At 36.4% G+C, this 26,032-nt stretch overlaps 1 protein-coding gene across 1 annotated transcript in view; it reads left to right on the top strand.

Annotated features, from left to right (window-relative positions):
• The window catches only part of LOC104411388 (ankyrin repeat and sterile alpha motif domain-containing protein 1B-like), a gene marked incomplete at its 3' end in the record, with an annotated part of 60,588 nt that overhangs the window by 31,982 nt on the left and 2,574 nt on the right, over positions 1–26,032 (top strand). Inside the window, exon 3 of the mRNA XM_010021791.1 lies at positions 5,101–5,253. Within this exon, the coding sequence (XP_010020093.1) occupies positions 5,101–5,253 (153 nt within the window). The remainder of the gene's footprint in view (positions 1–5,100; positions 5,254–26,032) is intronic.

Here is a 26,032-nt window from a genome sequence, read left to right as displayed (position 1 = left end):
ACTCTTTTTATAGTAAGCTCCATGAGAAGATGGAAGGCTTTTGATTAGCAGAAAGGGAAGTCAAACATTAATAGAACACAGGCTTGAACAGTTAACTTTTTAAATGTGACAAGGTAGACAGAATAGAAAACCAAAAGGTTTATGTGCAGCTCTTCCTCACCCACTGTATCTTTGCAGGCAGGTCCCTGTTTTCACTCAGTGCCTTTCTCAACAGCTGCAAATGCAAAGTCTTCTCAGCTCCTTAGGGAGTTATGCACGTCCCCATTGAAAGCTGCCTCTCTGCTCCTGACTGCAGGCTCAATTTCTGGACAGGAGCCAGCTCCATGTGGTAGCCCTGTGCCATCCAGGCCCTCTGGTCATTAGAAATATCACTCTCCCAAGCCTTCTCTTTCACCCCTCCAGAGGATAAATGATCTCCTCTTCCAACAACATGAGTTCAACTGATTGTGTTTGTAAAGTACATAATACATAATAGAAATCTCACGAAAACAGGGGGAAAAAGAACTGATACCACCTCCATTGCAATCAGGTAGAATTACTTAGATTTGTGGTTGATTTATAGTTTCATAAAAGATCCCAAAAGTGACGCTTAAATCTGTCGGATAGGCCAGCAGTTTAAAAGAAAGCATTATATGCTAGCTAAAAAGATCTTTCTTGCAAACCAACACAAGTGTAAATTCACTATAATCATAGCTATCATTTAAAAATCTGTGAAAGTCAAGTCATCTCTTCCTCCTTATATAGCAGATAAAAAGCTTGATTTTAATACACACAGCGCTGAGATCCATGAGATAGTGATATTACCCGTGGAGAAAATAGCATTAGTTCTCCATCTGTTTAAGATCAGAGGAAACTGGTAATAGTCTATGTTACTGAATTCACCTTGATGCTTCTGGTGCATATCTGATTACTTTGAAGCTCTGTGTTTATTTGGCTACCCTTCAGAGACAAAAACTCAGGTACCTTCTATCCTAATGATGAATACTGTATAGATATAGCAGTGACGCACCTGTAAAAAGTCTGATGTACACCCAGTTGCTTGTAAAGGATTTCTCAACCCATTAGGATGCTACTTGACATTACTATTTTATTATGAGAAACAGCTCTTTCTGGCTTCTGCTTTCTGTTAATTTCAAAGGAAGCAATACCAGTGGTAGATCAATAGGACATAGGAGAGAAATCTATGGTTTGCGTCTTCTTCCATGCTTTGTTTATGTGATATTTTTTTAAATATTTCTTTTACTCTAAATCCTATGGGCTTTATTTCTAGCCTTTTCCACAGTCCACATGCTAAAATCATCTGCAGTGATACAGCTTACACTGATACCATTCTTTAAAAATAACAACTGAATGAACTAGTAGCACTGTCTGCAGAAGAACAATACTGCCCCTATTTATGAGCAGTTAACATTTAAAAGGCTGTCATGGCTTGAAACTTAGAGGTTTTATATTGCTCTGAGTCAAACAGTATGCACATAACTGCTTAGATGTTTGACACCACTGGTGCATGTGCTGTAGCTGGTGTGGAATGATTGAAATAGTATACATGGAATTACAGTCAGTAGACAGGAGGAGTTTCTTCTTTCAAAAAAAGAATTCAGTCAGGAAACAGCCTCAGCAAGGAAGCATACAGTGTGAGTGTATAATCTGTGAGAGGAGTCTAACATCATACTGCAGTATAGAAAAAAAATACAAACAGTCCAACAGCCATGACCTGTTAATGAGTACTGGGATAAGATGCAGCTAAACTGGATCTCTAATAAAGAAAGGGGACAGCACTTCCAGACAGATACTTCCAAGTGGCTTTTTTTTAAAAAAAAAAAGCTACATAACATTTTATAAGAAAAGCAGATGCTATTAATGATACTGTCACACCTAGATAACTGATCTCTCTGTCAATAAATATTTGAAAGGCAAACATTCAGCCAGCTATGAATGACAGTTAACAAGCTGGTGGTTGTTATTAAGAGACAGAACAGAACTTTCCATACAGGAGGACAGATACTGAAAGTTTATTGATTTTCACGTATTAGACACATTTTAGAAAATCTGTCTTCTATAAGAAAGTGGTTCTTGGTTCATGACAAAATAAAATACTGCTTATGTGCTGAAACTGCTGGCAAATACTCTAGTTCTGAGGTTTACTTTCTGCAATAGGAGCAGCAGGAGGGGCCTGTCCTGCCAGGGCAGGTGCACTGGGAGTAGAGAGGGGACAGTGGGGCCAGAAGGGAGCACTGGCACAGGGGCAGGGATGGTGGCAGCAACCATGAACAGCCGCATCCCAGGGCAAATCCATAGGGATGAGGATGGGACAAGGTTGATTCAGGAGGGCGAGTCAATGGGTGAGGATCAGCAAGGTGCATGGCGAGGCACAGATGTACCTATGGCATAGCTTGGGTGAATGTCAGGGATGTGGGCCAGAGCTCAGATGTAGCTCCTGGAGAAGGTGGGCTGGCTCCAACCAGGCTTCTCACTGCTCTTTCTCACATGGGTTTGATCCAAGGCTATGCAGCGGCGCTATCCTGAATGTGGCCTTGAACCCAGACAGACAAATCTCCAGGACAAGGAAACAGAAAATGCTTGCAGAGCCTGCTGCTTCCCAGTGCATTTTCATGTAGGCTGTTGAGTGACCGAGTGATTATTTTGTCTATTGACACCAAATCGAGAGAATTAAATTGTCATGTACATTTCAGTTGTTCTCAGCCTCTTGCTTATTGGATTGTTCACCTGTGTTTGCTTGCCTGCAGCCTTTTGCAACACACCGTAGTAGAGTGATATCTATTTTAACAACCCTTTTGATAGAGATCACCAGTGGGAATTGAGTATTCAAGAAACTTCCCATGCTGTGTTTGCTTTTCATAGCGGCTGATGGGTTACCAGAATTACAGACCAGACTGCATGAGGTTTCTCAATAAGCACGTCCAAAAAAAAAACCAAAACAAAACAAAACCAGAAAAAACCCAACTTGTTAAAGTCAAAATGTATTAAACATAAAGATCAAATAGTAATAAAAAAAGAATTAATTTGCATAACATGCCCCATCTGGATATGTTGAAAATTGTTTCAAAGGTGCTTCACTTTTTTTTGTTAGAGAAAGGAAACAAAAATACCTTATATGTTTCCAAAGTCATGTGCTCCCTGTACAACTCCTTCATGTCTTCTCTGTATTAGATTTTTCTTCCTTAAGTGTCAGTTTTTAAGCATACCTTGTTTCAAATCTTGAAATAAGCTTCCCAGGAGGCAGAGTTCTCAGGGTCCTCCAATGTTTTTCAAGTCTGCTAGATCATCAAAGATTTGAAGTAAGTCTAAATGACAATGAAAGAAGAATTTGTCATGCTTTTGACATCTAAGAAGTTAATTATAAATTAGGGTGAAACTAAATTCCAAAATGTCAAGTTCAACAACAAAACTGAACTCGCACTTTCTAATGACTCCCATGTTACAGAAGTGCCCTGGAAGGCTGATTCCCATTGTTAATTTATGTGATTTCTTGTCTCTTTTTTATGATTTAAGATAATGATTTCACTACATCATTTAAATACTTCCATTAATATTTTATATCCAACATCTGTAGCAAAGACCAAAGAGTAAATATGTCTATGATGCAGTCTGCCTGCACCACTCTTCTCTGAAACGGTAGGAAACTAAGATCAAGATCATGACGTGTTGGCTTTCTGCATTTGAACAGACAGATCGATGAACACTACTGTGGCTTTCAGATGCAGACAGTAATTTTTCCTCTGCTTTGAATTCAAATTGTATTTCAAATAAACTGTGGAAAATAAATTGGTACAGGCAAGATATTAAGACCAGAGTTCTCTCTTTTTTAAATTACTTTGTCACTCACTTCAAACTTAAGCTCAAAGCATTATGTTTCTGTCACACTTCCCTTGTTTCTTAGAAAGTAGAAATGCACATAAGCAGGCAGAAATAGGAGACTGTCTTTCACCATGCAGTGTCACCCTTGCATAGTCAGGAGAACCTATGCGAAACACAAGGTTTCTAAAGCTCTAAAGCTTCTTAACAGTTTACCATTTCAGTGTATCATCAAGTTAGCAATAGTTACACTTCTATAGAAAGATGATATGCATATAATACTGTTGAAAATTGAGGCTATTGCACATGTTCTTTCCACTTTATTCTACCTCTGACAAATTACTTTAAAATTGATAAAAACAATATGACATAACAAGCTGCACAGGTGGAGGCTTTGTACATTTTTGTCTTTAATGGCTAGCTTGCAAATCTTGGCTTATGTCATTGAGAAACAATTGTGAAAGAAGAAATGCAGCTCTTTACTTCTTAGTAGCTTAACAATAATCTTCAGGAAAATAAGAGGCCAGTGGTATTTCTTATTTTGTTATGAAAACAAGATTTATATGATTATGCTTTTTGTGACTGTGTTGCTATATAAATGCAAGTGGCGTGCTTCTGTGTGTGCCATTCTGTCAGTTCCATTCCAATAATACTTGGTTTGATTGTCCAAACTCAAGCAACTTTATAGACAGAGAGCGCTATCTAAAATATGTTAAATTCCCAGAAGTTCCATGAAAAATTGACCAGGTAGAGGAAAGAGACTTTTTTAAACCTCCCCTGAGGTGAAAAAATACAATGTGGCTTCAACCATTATAAAATATTATATAACCTAGTAGAAGAGATCAATTAGCAATAATATTACCAAAGCAATATGTTTCATTTGCAGTGTAATACCAAAAGATCCATTCCTCAGACTAATTTTTTCCCCTTGTATGAAATCTTAGGTGTAAATCTGACATTTTTGTGAAGTCAGTGTATTAATAATATCTCTTTCACCTTTTTGCCTTCTCTCACTTGAGGATTCTATGATACCTAGTAAGAACTGAACTCCAGCTCCAGTCTTAGTATAGTTTAAAAGGCAAGCCATCATAACATAAAGATATACTGAAAACGAAGCTTTTCTTAGTGCTTTTGCTCACAAAATTGTTTCACGTTTACTAAATATTAAAAGAATGCTGATTCAAGGATAAGGTAACTCTGTGAAGAAATTAATACACATAATTGCTGTTCTGAAAGATATTTAATGAATATCATTAGTAATTCTTACTCATTCTTGGTTTTCAGATGAAGCAGATTGGTCATGATGGCTACACCCCCGCCTCTGTAGCTGAATGGCTGGATTCCATTGAACTGGGTGACTATACCAAATCCTTTCTAATTAATGGCTATACTTCGATGGACCTTGTGAAAAAAATCTGGGATATTGAATTAATTAATGTAAGTTGATCAATTTATAGCAGTAATAGTTCCTCCTAAATACTTTATAATACTTGTCTTACTTATCAAAGAGAAAGCACAAAAGCAAATTGCACTACAAATACTGTCGTCAAGTACTGTTAATGATTATAGCTTTCATGCCCATACCTGAATTGACTGTACCCTTTGCTTCCATTTGCTTTGCCATTGTCTTTCGCATGGTATTCAATCAGCATGATTGTGTCTGCCTTCAGGATGCTGAATGACATTTAAAAATATATTTTGGTATTTTATAGCTACAAAGCATAAGCCTTTGCTTTTAGAGTGCCTAGCAACAGTGCTTCCTGTAAAGATACTTAAGAGTTTAATTTTTCCACATGCTCTGGCTAAATTAAACATAAAATAAGGAAACCTTAAACATAGCGAGTAAGTTATGCTAAAGTAAAAAATATTTTACTTAATTATCACTTTTTCTTGAAACTTTATTTACGTGAGTCAGTTAAATTAGATGCCCACATACGGGCAACCATGAACTTTAGTTTGGACTGCACTGCAGAGTAATTGGAGTGAGATGAAGCTTATGCAGTGGAGACCTTGACAGTACAGCTTTGCCAATGGACTTTTCATGTAAGTTATGTGACTGAAACTGAGTTTTATTCCTTTTATAAAAGACATGACTATAGCTTTGGATTCACTGTGGCTTTTGGAAGCAACTGTATTGTCAGTTTATCTGAACTTTAGAGCAATCTCTGCATGGAAAAAAAGCCCAAGATCGTATTTTAGTGGCTCTTCAAAGACAAAAGGCTGTGCTCTTCCTTCCAATATGGAAGATACTGCATCTCTCTCTGCCTCTAATTAGTGCATAACTCAGAACAGTCAAAGAACTACCAATAACCATAGGCAGTCAAGCATAAGACAAAGCAGCTGCAAAGCCATGTTTCAACATAGTAACTGGTGCATGAGCCACAAGCGGATATAGCCCAAAACCAGCATCTAAAGAAAAGAAAGAAAATAAAAGAGAGCTGTTTGATATTAACTGAAAGACAAAACTGTTGCATGTTAGATTTTTTTTTCCTGTTGTCACATTAATTAATGTGCTAGTTAATGTTAACTAGCACAAAAATGTAGAGTAAGAGTAAGAATAAGGACCAAACTCTGCCTAACATGTTATGGCTGTTGCATTCAATGTATGTTGTAGGTGTATAATCGAAGTCAGGATATGACTGATGCTATTATGGGTGTCTGCTGCTAAGCTGTTTATAACTGTGATTCTTTTTTCTATATGCAGCTGTAATTTTAATAACAATTGGGGACCCTTTGCTCCAGAAGATAATATAGATTAACAACCAGCACTGAGTTCTAGGAAGTGGATGACTCTGCTTACATTGTCTTCTGTAACTTAAATTTTGCGTCCCAAACATTTTGCCATAATCAGTTTGGAAACAAATTACCCTTTAGCTCCCCCAAGTGGATCATTAAAACTTCATTAAAGGCTTGTGGTTTGATTCCAAACTCGCTTAAAACGATAAAAAGGGAAGTACCTGCACTGAAGTTAATATGAATACAATTCTGTAAAGTTAGTATAAACCAGACCAGTATATATCCCTCTAATTTTAAATATTAACATCCTGTTATTTTGAAGGCCTGTACTTCTTGGGCAAACACTCCCTATTGCCATGAGTTGCAAGAAGCAGATGTTAAACAGTTGTTTGGGTATTTGTATAGGTACAGATACCGACAAAGGTAAATATTTCTCTCACCTGATATGATATTAGATTATGTTGTTCAGAAGCATAATAAATAAAACAGTTCTACAGTCTCAGAATTTCAGGTTTAGTCCAGTCAGTATTTGATTCCCACCAATCAGTAGTAGCTAACTGTAATGATACAATGTTCACTGAGAAAATCTGTAGCTTAGAAAAGTATTTACTGTTATTTTTATGTTTCAGTTGAGGGGAATCTTTCAGAAATGGACAAGAAATTGGTTTGAAGCATTGTGCAGTCTGGCAGAACAAGATACTTATCTCTGACCAGCAGGCCTGCTGTCTGAAATTGAATTCAAAAGTCTCACTTCTCATTCAGGCAATGGCAAACATGATCTTATAACATAAAGATTTTCATAAAGAGGTGTGTAAAGGTCAAAGCCGCTAACTCTGGAATAGGATTTCTGACTTGAGTAGGTCAGAATCCAGGAACTTGAAAAATCTGAGAAAAACCAGACTTAACATCCTGAAAATAATTGAGTACCATTGCTTTGGTGGCTTTTGGTGCTCAAGTTGTAGATGCAACAAGAAGCACCATTTGCACTTATGCTAAATAAGTGATAAAAATGTATTGAAGGCTACAGATATGATAATTTCTTAATTTTAGCCATCCGTTTAAACAGTTGCAACCCCTGAATTTGACATAAAACCCATTTCTTCTTTGGTGCAATGAATTCCTTAGTTCATACTTGATGTTTCTTTCTATTAAGCCATTGGGAAATCCTCCACGGCTTCTGGAGGTGTAGAAACAGATTTGAACATAGAGATAATATCATCCGTTATGTAAACTAGCATAGTTGAAAGAAAAAAAAAAGAAAAAAAGGGAAGTCTTTATTACTTTCTTTCTACATTTTTTGTGATCATGAACTCACATGTCTGTGAATGAAGTTCACAGATTTTTATTCCTAGCTCTAAATTAGAAATCATCCTTTATCCTAATCCATATCAATGTAGTATTACTTATTGAGTAATACTATGAGTTTTACTTATCACATGCCTCTGAACTTCTGTGTGATGCTGACCAAGATACTTGTCTTCTACTCAAAGCATAAATCTAGTCAGCTAAGTTATTAAAGTAAACACTTCATTTTTTGAAACACTGAAAGAAGAAAGCATATTCCCTGCAGCTGAGTGAAGCTAGCCACCCTAAATTGCCTTATAAACTATCAAGAATGGAGAAAGAAAGGATCATCCAGAAGATGATTCAGGGTGGTTAAATTATGGTTAATTATCTGAATTGTTCCTAGGGGAGTTTGTCTCACTCTACTGACATACTAAGATGATTAGTTTTAGTAGGAGTGTTGATCTGCTTGAGGGTAGAAAGGCTCTTCAGAGGGATCTGGACAGGCTGAATCAATGGGCCAGTGCCAATTGTACAAGCTTCAACAAGGCCAAGTGCAGGGTCCTGCACTTGGGCTACAACAACCCCATGGAATGCTCCAGGCTTGAGGAAGAGTGGCTGGAAAAGCTGCCCAGCAGAAAAGGACCTGAGGCTGTTGGTGAACAGGTGCTGAACATAAGACAGCTTGTGCCCAGGCAGCTAAGGTGGCCAACAGCATCCTGGCTTGTAACAGCACTGGGCCAGGGCAGTGATCATTCCTCTATACTCAGCACTGGTGAGGCTACATCTTGAATACTGTGTTCAGTTCTGGGCGCCTCACTATGATAAAACCATTGAGGTGCTGGAGTAGTTCCAAAGAAGTCCAATGAAGCTGGTGAAGGGTCCAGAGAGCAAGTCCTATGAGGAGTGGCTGTGGGAACTAGGGTTGTTTAGCCTATCTTATCACTGTCTACAACTGCCTGAAAGAAGGTTGTATTGAGGCGAGTGTCAGTCCCTTCTCCCAAGTAACAAGCGATAGGGTAAGAGGAAACAGACTCAAGCTGTGCCAGGGGAGCTTTAGATTGGATATTAGGAAAAAATTCTTCACCAAGAAGATTGTCAAGCATTGGAACAGGCTGCCCAGAGAAGTGGCTGAGTCACCATCCCTGGAGGTATTTAAGAAATGTAGTCGGGACATTTAGGGCTTTGTTTAGTGGTGGACTTGGCAGCATTAGTTTTATGGATGGACTCGCTGATCTTAAAGGTTTTTTCCAACCTGAATGATTCTATGATTAAAGTTAACCTTTGTGAGTTACCCCTTACTCCCAGCATCCTTGCTGGAATGATCAGAGCTTTGAATCTTGTTATCTTCCTAAAAATAACAGTTCTTGCTCTATTTCCAACATTGTCTTATCATCCTTGGAATTTATCATCTAGGCAAGCACAATTAAAAAAAAATCTGTGAGGAGAATGCCAGGCATATGAGAAAGGTAGAAGGTCTGAGGCACCAGTGGTAAAGGCCATTCTTGCTCAGCTCCTCTAGTCCTCCAGCTACCTCACTGGCGTTAAGAAACACATTTAATGTGCAGCTCCCTGCAATTTATTGCAAGTTATTCCAGCAAGGTAATGTCTGCTCTAACTCAAGGGCCAGTTTCTTTTGGGCTTTTATATTATAGATATATAGTGCGTGTGTTTCTTCAAGCACAATCAAGCAGCAATTACTTAAAGCATTTAAATCAGAAGAGTAATTTTAAAAGATATTCATTTGTGTTTCTTCTGAGTTCCCTCCAGCATTCTGTCCTTTTTCAACAAGCCAGAATTCAAAATTTAGAATCTGTTTCACTAATCTACTTGTCATTTAGATCAAGAGTTTTCCCAGATCCGTTTGCTTCATTATTTTCTCAGGTATGTGCTTCCTGGGAAGCATTTATCTAATTTCCTCATCATGGGATTGTAAGTATTTAGAATGCCTTCTCCCAGCATTGGCTTTCCCAACACTTCTGGTTTTGTCTCCCAGGTTTCTTGGCTCATTACAGAGATCAGATTCTGTACCCAGATTCAGTTATAATTTATTTGATGCTGTAGCTATGTGAATCTTTTCTGAACTTTTCATCTGCTGAAAAATAGTCCACTATGTTCTGAAATCCCCTAACCCATCTAAACTGTGCACCTGTGCTTCAAAGCATAAATGCTTTTCAACATGACTAATCATATTATTCTTGTCTGTTATTCTGGATTACTTACGTAACCCTCCCCCTCGGGGAGTCACTCTCTTCAGAGAACTTTTACCAAAGAAATTCTTCAAGCAAGATACAAACAGCTTAAAAGCACGCAGTAAGTTATTTATCGTCTAACACACACAATACATTTTTGGATTAATGAACTAGGCATTAAATCAACCCCCACCAAATGAGTCACTAAGTCTAATGGGCAAGTAGTCATCACTCAGGTAGGAGAAGGCTGGCCTCTGCTGCTCCCTGGAACAGGCTGATCTATGATGTTGCTGAATTGCTGTCTCCTGATTTCCCTTTTTTATCTCAGGATTTTATACCTTTTCGTGTGAGTGTTGTTATACTTAAACCATTGAGGTGCCAGTTTCCCCAGTCTCAACAATCTTATTATGTCTGCAACCTTACCTTTCTAATCTTGCATGCTTCAGCCTGTGCACTCCCTCAGAGCTCCTTCTCACGCCCTAGCAATTTTCTCAGGAGAAAACAGAACGGTTGCACAACTGTGCTGTACTGAAAGTAGGCCTTGTATCACAGCTAGCTGAACTCCTGGGAGGAGGGTTGCATGTAAGTGACCTGGCTTACATTTCTTCTCAATTAGTTTACCCTGCACCATGAGCTTCTATTTCCATACATCTGTCTTTCACGTGGATGATTCAGTCTTTGACTTCTATAAAATCAGTGTTTACTAAATGGTTTCTTAAACTCAATTACTATCCAAATTTTGAGCTTTTGGGGAATTTTATTGATACTCTCTCACAAATTACATTCCTGTTTTACATTAGGATATGATTGCTGTTCAGGATCAGATCAAAGATTCTAGAGAGAGAAAATAGCTACCGATGGACTGCCCTCCATTAGCTAAATACCTTGAACCCTCCACAACATCAGCAACAAGTTCCAAAATCTAATTTTTTTCTGTACTGTGTGAAAAGGTTATTCTTCAGTTTTATCTAAAGCTGCTACATGATCAGTTCACTGCAGCCCACTAGGTTTTCTACTGTAGGAATGAAAGAGCATGGAAATGACCATACTGAAACAGATCAGAGGCTCTACCCAAACTAATGTGCTGTCTATAAAAATGGCCATAAACAGATAGCCAGGGAAAGCTACGTGAATAGGACAAGCACATTATGGATTATCTACATAGCCACCTTCTTCATCATTTATAATTGTCAGTTCATGGAACTCTGGAACTGGACAGTTCTTTGAACTGGTCAATGTCTTTTTTATCTTGAATGAGTTGTTATTATCATCATCAAGTTTCGTGATCTTACTGCTAGTCGTCCTTCCTATGGAATTTATAAATACATTGTACAGAAGAGGTCCATTCACAAATTTCCTCAGTAATTCCCTAGGAACCATCTTCCACTCTGAAAACTGAATTTTCTCCTACAATTTCTTGGTTTAATCAGTTATTTATCCATGAAATAACCTCTTACAGATTAATTCCATGACTGGTTTGTTGTGTTGGATTTGTTGGTATTTTCTTAGAAGTCTTTTAAGAGTGGATTCATCAAAAGACTAGAAATCCAGGCAAACAAGAGATCATCAACTTTCTATTATTTTGACTGCTTAAAAGAATACCTAATAGATTTCTGAAATATGAGGTGACTTTACATGCAGTCACTTTAACTCTTCCTGGCTGTATATATCGATGTGTCCTCTACTAGTATGCATTATGAAATTCCTACTGATTCACCTAAGGCTTAGAAGCTAGTATTTCCATTAATTTTTTGTGACACTCTTTTCCAAAATTTGCATCAATATTTGAAGATCTCCCTTCCTCAGATAACAAGATTTTAAGGGAAAATTTATACATCATTGCTAAAAACTTAGCCAGTTCATCCTTGAGTTCCTCCTCTATTTACCTTTTCTATGCTGTAGTTCATTTTACACGCTTCTATCATTTCTCCTATGCAAACTGAATAGTCTTAGTCCGTTTAGTCATTTCATACTTCCAGAAATCCTTGTTCTGTATCTTTATAGTTCTTTTCTGTACACCTCAAATAGACAGAGTGTCAGCTATACTTTCCTAATTTCAAAGTAAGGATTACTTTATGTGTATTTAGCTTGAGCCTATAGCTCAAAGTAATAGAAACCACTGTACTGAACTCAGTTCTCAAAGCTTTCATGAGGCCTTTGCCAACAAATGCACCTACAATGTCAGTACAACTTACAGTGTCTGCTTAAAGAACTTAAAAATGAATCACTGCATTCAGGTTTTTTGACCAGCCTAGTGTCTTGCTTAGCAGCCTCCCTGTCTACTCCAGCAAAGCAGACTCCACAGCTTGGCTGGGTAATATACACCAAATGGATAGATTTTTGTACAGTGCTCACTTGACAGCTTAATTTCCCATGGTCTATAGCATAAAAAGATGCCTTTTTCTTAGGAGAACTGTCCTTCAGGTTGTTTGATAAGTTACCCTGTGGCTCTTCTTCTCTTGTTATTACTTCATTTCCCATGCGTGCCACTCTGCAGAGGCAGTTTTTGAAAAGGAATGAAACACTACATCTCAATAACATATTCTCAGACATTGCAAGGGAAGTTCTACAAATCCTGTTCCTTTTTCTCTCTACCTCAGAGCCCTGTGCTAAATTTCAGGTCACTGAAAAGAATTATGAGTGCTTGGAGACAAAGTCCTTTCTGATCTCCCAGAGACACTGCTGATAAAGATACTCGTAGCTCTTCCTATAGTTGCTTTCTAACTGGCTCCAACAATTGTAATAATAGGAACAGTTTTCAGAACTATAAATCTGCCTTAGCATTAGGCTGTGGCATCTCAAGTTATTAGGTATTTTGCTATTAAAAATAACTTCTGTGGTTGCTGAGTTTAGAAAATTCTCTGTATGACTTTTTTGTTGTTTACTCTTCCCAAACATTCAGGAGCATATTGCTGATGTACTTGCTTAAGAAAGTACTTAAAATCAATTTGTGTGAACCAATAATTTTAAAACAGCTATGCACACACACATATATGTGTGTTTGTATATAAATGTATATAATTGGAAGTATAGGATTCTCCAGCAAGCTAAACGATGGACCATCACAGTTCAAATGCAAATGCCGCTTCTGTAGAGACAGTCATGTTGATATACTGGTGTAAAATCAGAGGCCTTGTGTTTTAAAGTTTCTAGATAGCATGAAATACTTGAGAATGTCTGTGACATCCTGAAAAAACAAATGGGCCTGTTTGTTATACTGAGGAACAGATCTTGCTAGCCTTTAAAAATTTTATGGGAATCTTTAAAAGTGTTTGCCAGGCAGACTGAACTTTGGGTCTTCTCACTCATTAATAAAGTAGTAGTCTATGTATAAGATGCATTAAGATATTTAAGAAAATATTTTCTACTACATTTGTGGTGGTTTTAATGTTAAATAACTACTAATGTGAAGGAAACTTTAAATATCCATTCAAATTCTTTGGCTCTTCTGTTTGTAAAGTTGTCCTAATTAATATCATAATAGGACCAAATATTAAGCATTTTTTTGACAATGGGATAGTTGCTTATATATTTCAAATCAAATACTCTGACAATAGGTCTGAAACTGAATAGCTTTCATTGCAATACATTATTTCTTCATGAGGTAAGACATGTCTATGGATTTGCTCAAATGCTCCAACATTAGTAGAACAATGCTGCAAATGAGATTACATTAATATGTGTTAGCTGCTACAGTTGTAAATCCAGAGGATAACTCTATAGATTACTCTCCCTCTGAACTTGGATCGGTACATTCATTTAATGTACAAAAAAAGTTATGAGCTGTTATACAAATAGCTTTTTTTTCTCCCATACAAAATAGGTGTGTAGATTTGATCCATCCAGGGCACCCACAGAGGTTTCAAAAGGTTTTAATAATGCACATCTTTGTTTCTTTAGCAAGAATGAAATACTTACCAATCACAATCATACAGTAAATTTGTTCCACTGGATCTTGCATCTGAAAATTATTCTTTCTGCAGTCAGGTTTTGTCTGCTTTCAATAGTGGTGGCAGCTCCACCAATCATTTCCTAAATGACTGTGCATGGTACTGATCATTTAGAAACTGTTATGTTGTAGCATTGCAGTGGCTGTTTCTAGAAATCTTGCTGAAAGCTCTTTATCAGCAAGTCCATGTGCTAATATTGTAACTTCATGACATGTTTAATTCTTATGTACAGTTTCTGCACGTAGCATTTTGCATAGGCAGTGATCTCATAGCCTTTGATGTGAAAACTTCCATCTCTTCCTCATGGTAATGCAAAATATTTTTAAATACATCATCTTCTTTCTTCTTACTTGCAAAAGATCAGGAGATTAAATAAACCATAGTAATTTCTTCAAACCATCCACTGTTTACCTCTTCCCACTCCCACCTTGGATCATGGCAGTGCTCAGACTCAGGAGAAGTGGGAGGATAAACATTTCTTTTAGTTCTAATGCAGTGCTTTATTCACTTTACAGTACAACATGGTAAAGAAAGAAAGAAAGAGAAAGCATTTGCACTGTGAACATTTTCACAGCATTTATTTCACGGTAGTGTAATGATTCTTTTGTAATTTATCTGGTGTCATTTTGCACTAGAGGTTATTTAAGTAGAAGGTATTATATAAGAAGTCTGAAATCCTTTCCCTAATTCTGTATTTATATTTTCTTATATATAAATATATGTAAATATTGGTTTTGATCAAAAAGTGGTAGTAAAATACCTGTATTTGATCAGTGAATCTAGCCATTGAAATTTGCAGATTTTTTTAATGTTTTTTATTTCCTGCATTTATTTTTAAATGTAAGGATTTATTTTTAAATGTAAGGATTTTAGTCATATCAAAATGGTATAATTTCTTATCAATCACATTTTACCTCTTTTCTGAGGTAAATCTTTGTTCTTACATTAGAATTCTCAAAACAAGATCTTTTTTTTCCCCTTTTGTTCTCTTTATTCTTCCCCTTTCCACACTCTCTTCAAAACAAATTATAATCAGGTAGTGATTGGCAGCAATTTTTAGCACTAATAATCAAAGCTGAGCAATTTTAGTACCTATTGTGTTCCACCTGCAGGATCATTTTCTTGTCCTGTAACATACTAGGTAGCACAAATGATTGGTTTAATAAAAAAATTGTCATGCATTACAAAGTAACCTACTCTGCCTAGTGCCAGAGAGGGTACCATCTCTGAGGTGCCCTAACAAAATCTCCCTCCATTCAGGCAACAAGTAAATTGCCTTATCAACTGATTTTCAGTCTAAAATCTCAGTATTCTGTAAGAAGGTTCATATTTCAAGTTTCAGCATGTGACCTCCTTTCCGGGGAATACAGCAGAAGCAGCCCAACCCAAGACTTCTTATTCCATTTTAAAAAGCTAGAAAATAACCTCTCCTCCCAGCCCACAAGTTCTCTACAGAAACAGATAAAATAAATCATCACTAAATATTTTGTTGTCCTAGGCAACAACTCGTTCTGCCTTCAACAGCTTAGAAAAGCCCTGGATAGAGTTATGTTTTACCACTTTAATCTTTTCAGTGTTGTTTCAGTAACAAAACTGGATTTCTATTTCAGAATAATGTCCTTTTTCAAATCCTTTAATCTAATACTAATTTAGAAATTTTAGACACATCCTGTTTTGAATTTGGCCTCTCAAACATGCAACTTTAGCATAGCATCCTTCATTACAATAATTGTAAATTGTAGTAAAAGGTAGTTCCTCTAAAGTAATTTCCTTATGAGTATTTATTTTTTCTGTTCTAGACAATATTTGTGATAGTTTTGCTAGAATTGCTTGTCCTGAATGTTTGCATTTGCTGCCCCCAAAAACTACCTTTCATAGTTCTAGTTTATAGCATTTTAAAGCAGATTATGTTTACTGAAGGTGAGTGTAAAATACTTGAAGTTAGTGGTAGGTAAAAGCAAACAAAACACAATGATGTTAATGTTGTAAAGCAATACTTCTGCCTTTACTTTATAGAAATTCACAGTGATAAGAATCATAAAGAACTATCCCGTTTGCGAAGAAATAAAGCTGCAGAATTCATTACATAATATTTTCAAGGACTGCAGTACTATTTTGGTGCTTTTAAAAGAATATTGTGGTTTTTGTAACTCTCCTGTTCATCTGTGTGCAAAGGAGGAATGATTCCTCTTTGAAACACTTTTTAATCGAGTGGTTTTTTTCTGCTTCTTCATTGCTTTGTAGGATATTATGAGGAGTTGATATTTACAATAAAAAATCCCAAGAGAGTATCAGATCTTGACCAGCATCATTTGTCTTCTGTTCGTGATTAATTAAAGGTGAAGAGGACTGAATGGCAGTCCTTTTTAGCTATAAGGATGTTGAATATCAGCAACGTTTTAGAAGCATTTTCCCTGTACAGCAGGTTTTGTTAACATATTCTAGGTGTAAAAGCAAATGCTGTGCTGTGCCATGTAGACCTATCGGGGTGATTAGTGTGCCAGAAATAGGACAGCAGCATAATCCCTGGTCTTCTGCTTGATTCTCCCTTCTCACATTGTTCAGAGCTAGCTTGGATATCCCTGCAATCCACTGTGTATGTATCACACAGACACAGTCCTGGCCTTCAAAAAAGAATGAAAAGTGTTTTACCAAGATTATTAATAGAAGTAAGGTCAGAATTTTTTCAACACAATAAGGATGAGGGGAAGGGAAATATTCACTTAGCTGTAAAAGGTTCTATTGCAACCTACAGACAACAGGGTTTGATTCCGTAAAGTCATCTTCAAGGATTTTGTCCTTCATAACTTTTAACTTTAAAAGGAATAAGGTTTCAGTCACCTTCCATAAAGGGACATTCCAAATTCTAATAACTGGTAGTGCCAAGAAACCTTTTATATTGACTGTATTATTTCAAAATTACATACTATTATCTCCAGTTATCAAAACTAGGATTTTCTACATCTGTAGAAAATTGGAATTTTTGACAGCCTCAGTGTTTACACCCTCAAAATATTTATTGACAGGTTATTTGTGATCCTTTTCGTAATGATCAAGTCATTGCAAGGTTACATACATTTAACTCCTGATTAATATTCCTACCTCAGTTCGTACTTTTTCTTATTCACCACTTATTTCAAAGAATGTTCTTCATATCATGTAGAGATCTTAAAACCACAGCATTCATATAAAAGTAGTATTTTGTATGGATTTTAATTCACTGCCATAATCTGAAAAAAAATTGTGGAAATGCAGTTAAACATGCTTTTAAGTGCAATGATATTCAAAATGGTATTCCAATAATGAATTGCAATCTAGCTGTTGCAAATCTGTTACTCCACTAATAGAAAATGAGAGATCTTTCTAGTTCTGTTGGGTTCAAACAGTTTCAAAATCTATTACAGTGTTTTATCTGTGTTTTTTCATCAATGAATTAAGCATCTGGTTCAGATGCACTAATGTCAGAAGCTACTGGGGAAAAAAAAACATAGTTAGACCTTACTTAATACTTTTGTCTGAGTGAGTCAGGTTGTGTAAACACACTCATCAGGAAAGGACATACACCAGTTTTCCAAATAGCAATTTTTATTATTCTGGAGGAGTCAGCTCAAGCTGACTATGCTATTTAAAGGAACAAATTCAATAATAATAACAGGTAGTTGTAGATGAGCTACTAATGACTGTCTAGCAGTTTCTATCATCAAAAAGGTTTTCTCATCAACCCCATTTTCCACATGCATGACATACTTGAAGATGGAAAACACAGTCATGCTGCCTTCCTTTAAAATACTTACTGCCCCAGTAAGCCATAAAGAAAGGCATATGCACTCACATGCACACATAAGGTAGAAGAACAAGAATTATGCAGAGCTAAGTATTTTAAACATTCGTGTTCCCACATGCAATATGGTTCTACTGTGCTTTCAGTGAACATAACCAAACACAAGGTAGTTTGTGGTTCCTCTCTCATGAGTTAAATTTATGTAAGATTTATATAAGCAATAGGTAAGCATCAAAGCTAGAGCCAGGGAGGATAGATGGCAAAACATTGGTATAGTTCATAAATATACATTATTAAAAGGTAGTGATAGATCCATGCTGCTGCTTCTGTTGAAGCTGAGCAACAATTTGCAAGCACAAATAATTCTTCTTACCTGCTTTTAATAGCAAAATATACAGTAGCACTAGTACATGACATCCACCAGGAAAACTCATTATCTTAGGTTATCTGCTCTGATCTGTCAACATTTTTTTTGTTAATTTGTGGCTCCCTGGGAAGCAGAAGCATAGGATATGACTTAATGTGAGAGAAAAAGAAATGACAGAAGTTTAATGTGCCTCTAAGCATATGAAGTGGTTGGCTTTGGAAATTCACTAGAACTGAGGCGTGGGAAAGAGGAAACTGAGAATTAAGGAGAGTTAGTAGTAAATGAGGGAGTTATATGCAAGGAAGAGATGTCAAGAGTGGGAAACAACTGCATTAGATGCTAATGGGCTTAGCAAGAAAGACTGGAACTACATAATGAACGTACATAGAGCATGTAAGTATCATATAAATCAGAAAAAGATTAACTTAAAGTCCCTACTTTATGTCTACCTAAAATGTAAACAAAGGACTACACAGATATAAAGAGAGTTTCAAATATTCAGAATTATTTTCACAATTGGTTTCCTGTTTTCCTTTAGTCTTCAAATTAGCTTGCACGCTCTTTGGGGCAGGGAATCATCTTCATGGACTGATAATATGTTCGTAGGTCATTCTCTAAAATACGAACTAAAATTTCTCTCAGAACTTTTGCTACTCTATTAATAAACAACTACAGGATATCAAAATGATGGTTTACAGAAAATGTGGAATATGACCATGTCTTACATATTATAGAATAAAAAAAGACATTGGCTAGTGTTTCAGGTAAGAAGATTTGTGTCAAGAATACCTTGATGTGAGAAAGAGTTTAAAAAATATTCTTTGAAGATGTTTTATTTAAGCTAAGGTTCTCAGCAAAATATTTTCCTGGGGATTTTAGTATAACGTGCTTCAGCTTTTCACCACAAGATTTCTAGTGATCTCTGGAGTTCAGATAAGGAAGAGAAGCAAACTGGCTGCTATCTTTTCTGCATTTCCCCGGGGATTTAGCACAGATTTTTCCAATGTGTCAAGGATAAAACCCCCTCACTGTTTTGCAGGAGGTGCTGTTAAACAAAATGGCTGAGATTTTGTGTTTATTGCTGACAATTTGTTATATTTCCATAAGCAACAGCATTTTAGCACTCCATTTGTTTTTGTTCTTATACATATATTTTTATGTGTAAGTATACAATGAGCTACTGTATTTTTTCTTCTGAGAATGAAAGACGATATTGCTTATAATTCAGTACAGATCCATTAATAGGGCAGTGAAGCATCTGGTCCTGAAATTCACTTATTTGGTTTGGCTGTGCATGTGGCAACTATCAAGACAGTAAATATACTTAGAGGGTCTGAAATATAAATATTCTGATAGGAAAATGTCAAGGTAAGTTTAAATGAATCAGAGACTCAGAAATGTGTTTACTGATACTGAAGGAATCTGTCATCAGAATCACAACAGACATAATTCGGAGTATCTGAAATCTTGTACTGAGATTATATTTTTGTCATGTCCTACTGGTATCTTGAAAATGGCAAAGTTAAAAAAAAAATCCCAATTATCTGTCAAACTGAATGTAGGATGATGTGGCAAAGGAGATATCTTTGTATAACAAATCATTTTACTGAATTATACATTAGATGAGTATTACTGATAATACCCACAGTCAGTTTTTATGTGCAAGTAGTAGAATAATAAGAATGTAGCATGCTTTCTTTATTTCAGAAGCTAGCTGACACTTGGCTTTGAAACATACCATGTGGAATCAATTCTTTTTATTGCTCATTTTGTTTTCTGCTTCATCCTTTTTAACTCAACGGCAATTTCCATGAAAATGTTTCAGAGCTGTGTTGGCTCTCGCTGTGAGTTTCCCACCTCAGTTCCTAATCTTGTTTAGCTGACATGCTGAAAGTAAGTTGTCACAGTACATAAAGAACAAACACTGGTCAGTTCAATGTACATTCTGGGATGTATTGGAGGTTTTGTACCTTTGACACTCTCACCAAAGCAGTCCTGTAAGCAGCTGAAGGCTTGGCAGGACATGTCATGGTGCGTGTGTACATGTGTGTCTGTAAAGTTCTAGTGGTCTGTATTTCCTATTAAGATTTTTTGATATTTTAGTAACCCAGCATGCTTATTCAGTGCATTGTTTACCATGAGGATCTTGAGAGTGTTTTAAATGTGTAGACTGAAATGATTTTTGGAGTAAGGTACCGTAAATCTATATACATAGTAATATAAAAAAAAAAAGGGAAGCATTACACAATCATTTACTAGGGTGAGAAGATTTAATATATACTTACCCAATCTGTTTCTTGTGTTATGTTTAACTTGCTTATGTCCTCCCTCCCCTGGCTTTTACTTTTTAAGACTTTTTCTTTGCCAGCCTTCAGATGGTATGGCAGCATGAGCAATAAAAAGCAAAACCAATAATATTCTCAGGGAGTTTTGACCCAACCAGTCTCTCTCTTCTCATGGATGAAGAGAAGGAACCTCAGTTACATTGTTCACTATTTTAGAGTGCATCATCTAAATAGCCATTGCCCAAATGCTTCAAGTTTCAAAAAAGGGTTTTAAAGCATATCTTTACTAAATTATGTTCAAAAAAGGGCAATGTTGGACAAAATTCATAACTGTCTTTCATTTGTACATTACATTAGTTAGTCATCTTACATATTCCACTCATTAAGTGGGTGGAAGTGTAGCAAGACATTGCATTGTTGGAAAAGCCTGTGCTTTTCATATACATATATTACTTTTAAAGTTTCTTGCAATGATTGGTACTGCAGTACTCAATCATGGATATACTGGAAACCTTCCAGATTATTTTACTTCTGCTAAAACAAATTGGCTTAAGAAACAGACACTGGTTTTCATAATCACAGTTCTGGAAAGAAAATTTTTAAATTTGTTCTTAAAATTTATTTTTCAAAATTTAGAAAATTAACATGTATAGATTTTTTTAATTACATTTGGAAATCTGAAGTGTACAAAAGTATCATCTTGAAAACATATTTCATATAGTTTGGTGATCACTTGACATTTCAGATTCTTTGAAAGAAGTTATTAGCTTGGTTTTTTTACCTGTATTGAACATGCCATTTCATATTTTACTTTAGCAAAAGAGGGGCCTATGAAGGGATAAAATTATGGTTGCTAGCTATATCAGTGAAATTCATATTTACAACTCATATATAGCCATAGGAGATACATGTCTAGTTTCTTGCTATAATGATTGAAGATATGCAGTCATTTCTTTGATATGATTCATCTTGTCCCAAAGCAAATGCTCAATTTCTCTCTGTTAATTAAAGGGGGCCTTACGAGGTCTCTATTATGTATATTTTACTTTCCATGAGATGAGTACTGCTCTAATTTTGAACATGGCTTCATACACAAGAAAATACAATAGAAATTACTGACTAAAAATGTGATGTCCAGAAAATAATAAGCTATAGTCATTAAAAAAAATAGTATCAAAACTTCTGAGATGAAACTTGTTTCCCCTAGAAAACTGTTTCTCGACTGTGGAAACATACTGGAAAGTCCTGGTATGTTCTGAGAAAGCTATTGTAGCACTCCATCACACACCATGACATTTTATCATTACCAACCACTGGATGAACCAGACTGCTAAATACTACCTACTCTTCAGGAATGTCATGTATCTCACATCTGGGGTTTTTTTTTTTTGTTTTTTGAATTCTGCCACTGTATACCTCATTTACTTCTATGGCATTTGTATTAGAAAACAGCACATTTACCATATTTTTTTAAACCCACACTTTTAGTTATATATTGGAAAAGTAGCCAAAGTAACTAATCTCGTTTTTCTGACATGACTTTTTTTGTGAAAAAGTCTAGAATAATCCCATATAAATCAGATTTTCAGATCCTCTTTTTAAATTCCTGTGTTTTATCCAGGACCTGTTTCTTAGGCAAGATAAGTCCCATTCAAATAGTGAAGACCCTGACTTTCTAAGGGCTGTGCTCTTTACAGCTATGCCTACAGATTTGAACCTTTGTGTACTTTCTATAAGTTTTATATAAGATGATACTTTGTAAACTTCATTGCAGGATAATAAAAATCCATTCTGTGTTTGGCAGTAAAATCAAGCACTGGCTGAAAGTCTAGCTCTGAACATCTCCCAGGTTCAACTAATATATATGTTTTACATTTGAGACCTAGAAAACTTTTGCAAACATTTTTCTAGTGTTCCCTTAGAAAGCATGTACATATGTGGCAAAGAATGAATTAAATTCGAGTATGCTACTCAGTGAAAACAGAGAAGCCATACATGCAGAATCACCAACTCCAGCCCATATTCCTTAGTGTCGTGGTTCAAGCCCAGCCGGCAACTTGGAACCACGCAGCCGCTCGCTCACTCCCCCCCTTTTCCTTCCTCCCCCCGCTCCCGGAGGGATGGGGAGGAGAATCGAAGGAATGTAACTCCCACGAGTTGAGATAACAGCTCTCCAGTAACTAAGGTATAATACAAACCACTACTGCTACCAGTAATAATGATAAGAGGAATAACAAGGGAAAAGGACACAACCGCTCACCACCCGCCGACCGATACCCAGCCCGACCCGAGCAGCGATCTGGGCCTTCCGGGTAACTCCCCCCAGTTTATATACTGGGCATGACGTGCTGTGGTATGGAATACCCCTTTGGCCAGTTTGGGTCAGGTGTCCTGCCTCTGCTTCCTCCTGGCTTCCCCTCCTCTCTGGCAAAGCATGAGACTGAGAAAGTCCTTGGTCAGAGTAAACATTACTGAGCAACAACTAAAAACATCGGTGTTATCAGCGTTGTTCCCAGACTGAAAGTCAAAAACACAGCACTGCACCAGCTACTAAGAAGGAGAAAAAATGACTGCTGTAGCTGAACCCAGGACACTTAGATTGGTTTAGAATACAAAAAAGTTTTAATATCTTCTTACCCCTATAAAAGGACATGTTATAAAAACGTATTTTAAATTGCCTTTGATATTTGTGTGTATCGTTTTTGTACACAAGCAAGATACTAAGATATGCTTCTGGGAATTGAGAGAAGAAGCTCATCAGATAGTTGGCAAAGCAAATTTAGAAGATATCAGTAAAAGAATTTAATACTGTTTCCAACACTGTTATGAGTACAGAATCTTTATGTGTGTCAGAACTTTGTATGTTTGAAGTGTAAAACTAGAATTAAAATAGAGTTTAAATTAATTAAAAAAAAAATAGATAACAAAGAAACTTTAAAATTAATTCAAGGAAAAAAATGTTCCTGACATCTGAAAAGCTAGAAAACTGTCTCTCGGAATGGGCAGTATAGACATTATCCGTTGCTACATTTAGAGTAGGTGAAAAACAATGAGTAATAGCCTTGTATGACAGGAAGACAGGTCAGAAAGCTGTAGGAGTCTCTGCAGCCCTAACTTCTGTGATTCAGTGGTGATAACACACATTAACTTCCCCATAAAGAAGCACTTACTGCTCATACTGGTTAAAAGACGGCATTTTAGAATCATTGTAATGAATAAAAATTCCACTAGGTGGTTCTGGTGCTCTTCTAACAAGGATCGAGAATGTTGGTGCACGGCAATTCTATATTCTTTTTTGCTGTATTGTTTTCCTATCTATTCTGAGTATGTCAGCATGGAAACATTTAGTTGTATTCTGAATAGTAGTAGTAATAATATATGTCTTGATTATGGATAAAATAACCTTAGCGTGAGACTTTAATATTGTGAAATCATATTGGTAGGTAGTTAGTATTTATCAGTGGTGTGTGACAACGGACCATGAACTGTGCAGTCATGGGAACTTTCTTTTTGTATGGGCCATTGCTTAAGGTAGGATATTGATTTAAATACATCTCTGCTTTAGAGCTCTGCTATAGTCCTGTGCTGCTAGTCTTGCATTTTTATTAAAATCAGCTTCTACTTATCACCTTTTCCTTTTGCAATTCCTCTGCTTCACAAATACCAACTACCTTTTCTCTCATATGGCCTGAGATATGCAACTTGAGATCACAGCTTGCATATTCTCAGCCTCTATTCATCTTTAAAGGCTGCTGTTTCTATTTTAGACCTGAAGAAAGGCCTTTGTGCCCAAATGCCTCTATCTCCCAGATGTGTCAATCTGGTCTAGTACAAATCTTGCCCTTTTGAGTAGGCTTAGAGTGTGTTGCTGGTTCTACAAAAGGGTATGAAATGTTTTTCTGTCTTTTTTTACCATTTCTGGTCTTACACAGTAGTTATTTTTGCTACCATAGTACAAGTTATTAATGCTAGGTAACTACTCCAAATATTTCCACAAAAAGAATACAGAACTCAGTTTGCTCTAATTGTGTTTGCATTTTCTTAATATATTAATGAATGAGTTTCATATAAGTGTTCATGGGAGAAATTAACAGAATACAGAACAGTTGTGATAAATTCCAAGTCTGCACACCAGAAAACCAATTCTGGTAATTAATGGGTTTTAAACTACTTCATTATATGTCCTCATATTTTTATTTTTTTTTTCTGGTGGACATGTAGGCCTATATGCAGCAAATATAAACCTATTGACAATAGCCCTGCTGAGCCACCAGAAATCACTGACAGACCCACATTGCTTCACAATGCACTACAAGCTCCCATAAAGGCAGAAAGGAGAGCTCACATCACGTACTACAATTACAATACATCTGCCATTAGTTTTCCAATTTACATATTGAGTACTCCAAATAAGTCTTTAAGAAAGACCCTGAATCAAATTTCACAAAAAGTATGAAGAAAAAGGCAAGCACATTTCATAAATTCTTCCATTTCTTCTGCCCTTTCTGCTTCTTCAACCTACCTTTCAGAAGAGATTGTCCGTTTTACAAACAGTTTGTATAACACAGTCACTGCTAGTTTGTGCTTGGGCCATGCTTTTCTGAGGTCATGTTTGTACTGGTTTGTATCTAGGGTTTAATAGCACTCCTGTAATTAACATGATCATAAATTGCAGAACTTGTATGTACTTTCTACAGGTGATGTTTTTATTTCTCTAACCCACTGTTAAGAAAGCTTGTAAAATCAGGCTGTGCATTTGCTATGAAACATAAACTTTCAGAACATCTACTCATCCTCTATATTCATCTGATGCCATGCCACGCCACGCAACCTATGCAGGGAATTTAAACTGGATTGGTACCTCAGTTTACCAGAATAACCTGCTTCTATTCTGTGGTAGTTGTAGAATGGAGATCTACTTCAGTCATTGAACAAGACTAGAACTGGATGTGTTTCCCCCTACACAAGGATCTCAAAAGATTTCAAAATCAAACACATCCAAAAAACTCTCATCAAGAAGGTAAACCAGCCTGAAAAGCGTTATGTATGACGTTTAAAAACGCTCTGCTTTGGCTGGTAGACATCAAATACTCCATCTTTCTATACAAAGGGAGAAGGCACCTTAGGAAAATGCTTACCAGAAAAAGTGGCACATTTGCTAAAATGCATATTCATTCTTTAATCTTGCTATGGCCAGCCATCCAAATCAGAAGTATTGCTAAGGTGTGATATAAATGCTTTCTGAGCTCTAGAAAGCTCACCTTAAAATGCCACAGGAATAGAAGATCAGATGTGCAGCAGCTTGTGATTTGTATGTTGAAATACCCTTGTGACCTCTGTTATTCTAGAAAGACCCAAGACCACTTGGAACTAGATATTACAACACAGAAATACAGAGAAAATTCTCTTTGTAGTCAAACATTTAGTGTGATGTAATTAAGCACTCAGTAGCCAGTTCTGGGTGCAGGAATGTGTGGATTTGCAACATTTATTTCTGCCAGTTTGTTAGTGAAGTTTTAACAGATATGCCTTTGAAATACAAAAAAAAATAAATAAAAAGAGACTCAGTTTTATGATTAAAACCCAGAATCTCATAAGTTAACGGCGAATGGAGCTTTACT

This window comes from Nestor notabilis, unplaced genomic scaffold (genome assembly GCF_000696875.1).
Source record: "Nestor notabilis isolate BGI_N333 unplaced genomic scaffold, ASM69687v1 scaffold7509, whole genome shotgun sequence".
In the NCBI taxonomy this organism is placed as follows: domain Eukaryota; kingdom Metazoa; phylum Chordata; class Aves; order Psittaciformes; family Psittacidae; genus Nestor; species Nestor notabilis.
This window is presented reverse-complemented; position numbering and strand designations above follow the sequence as displayed.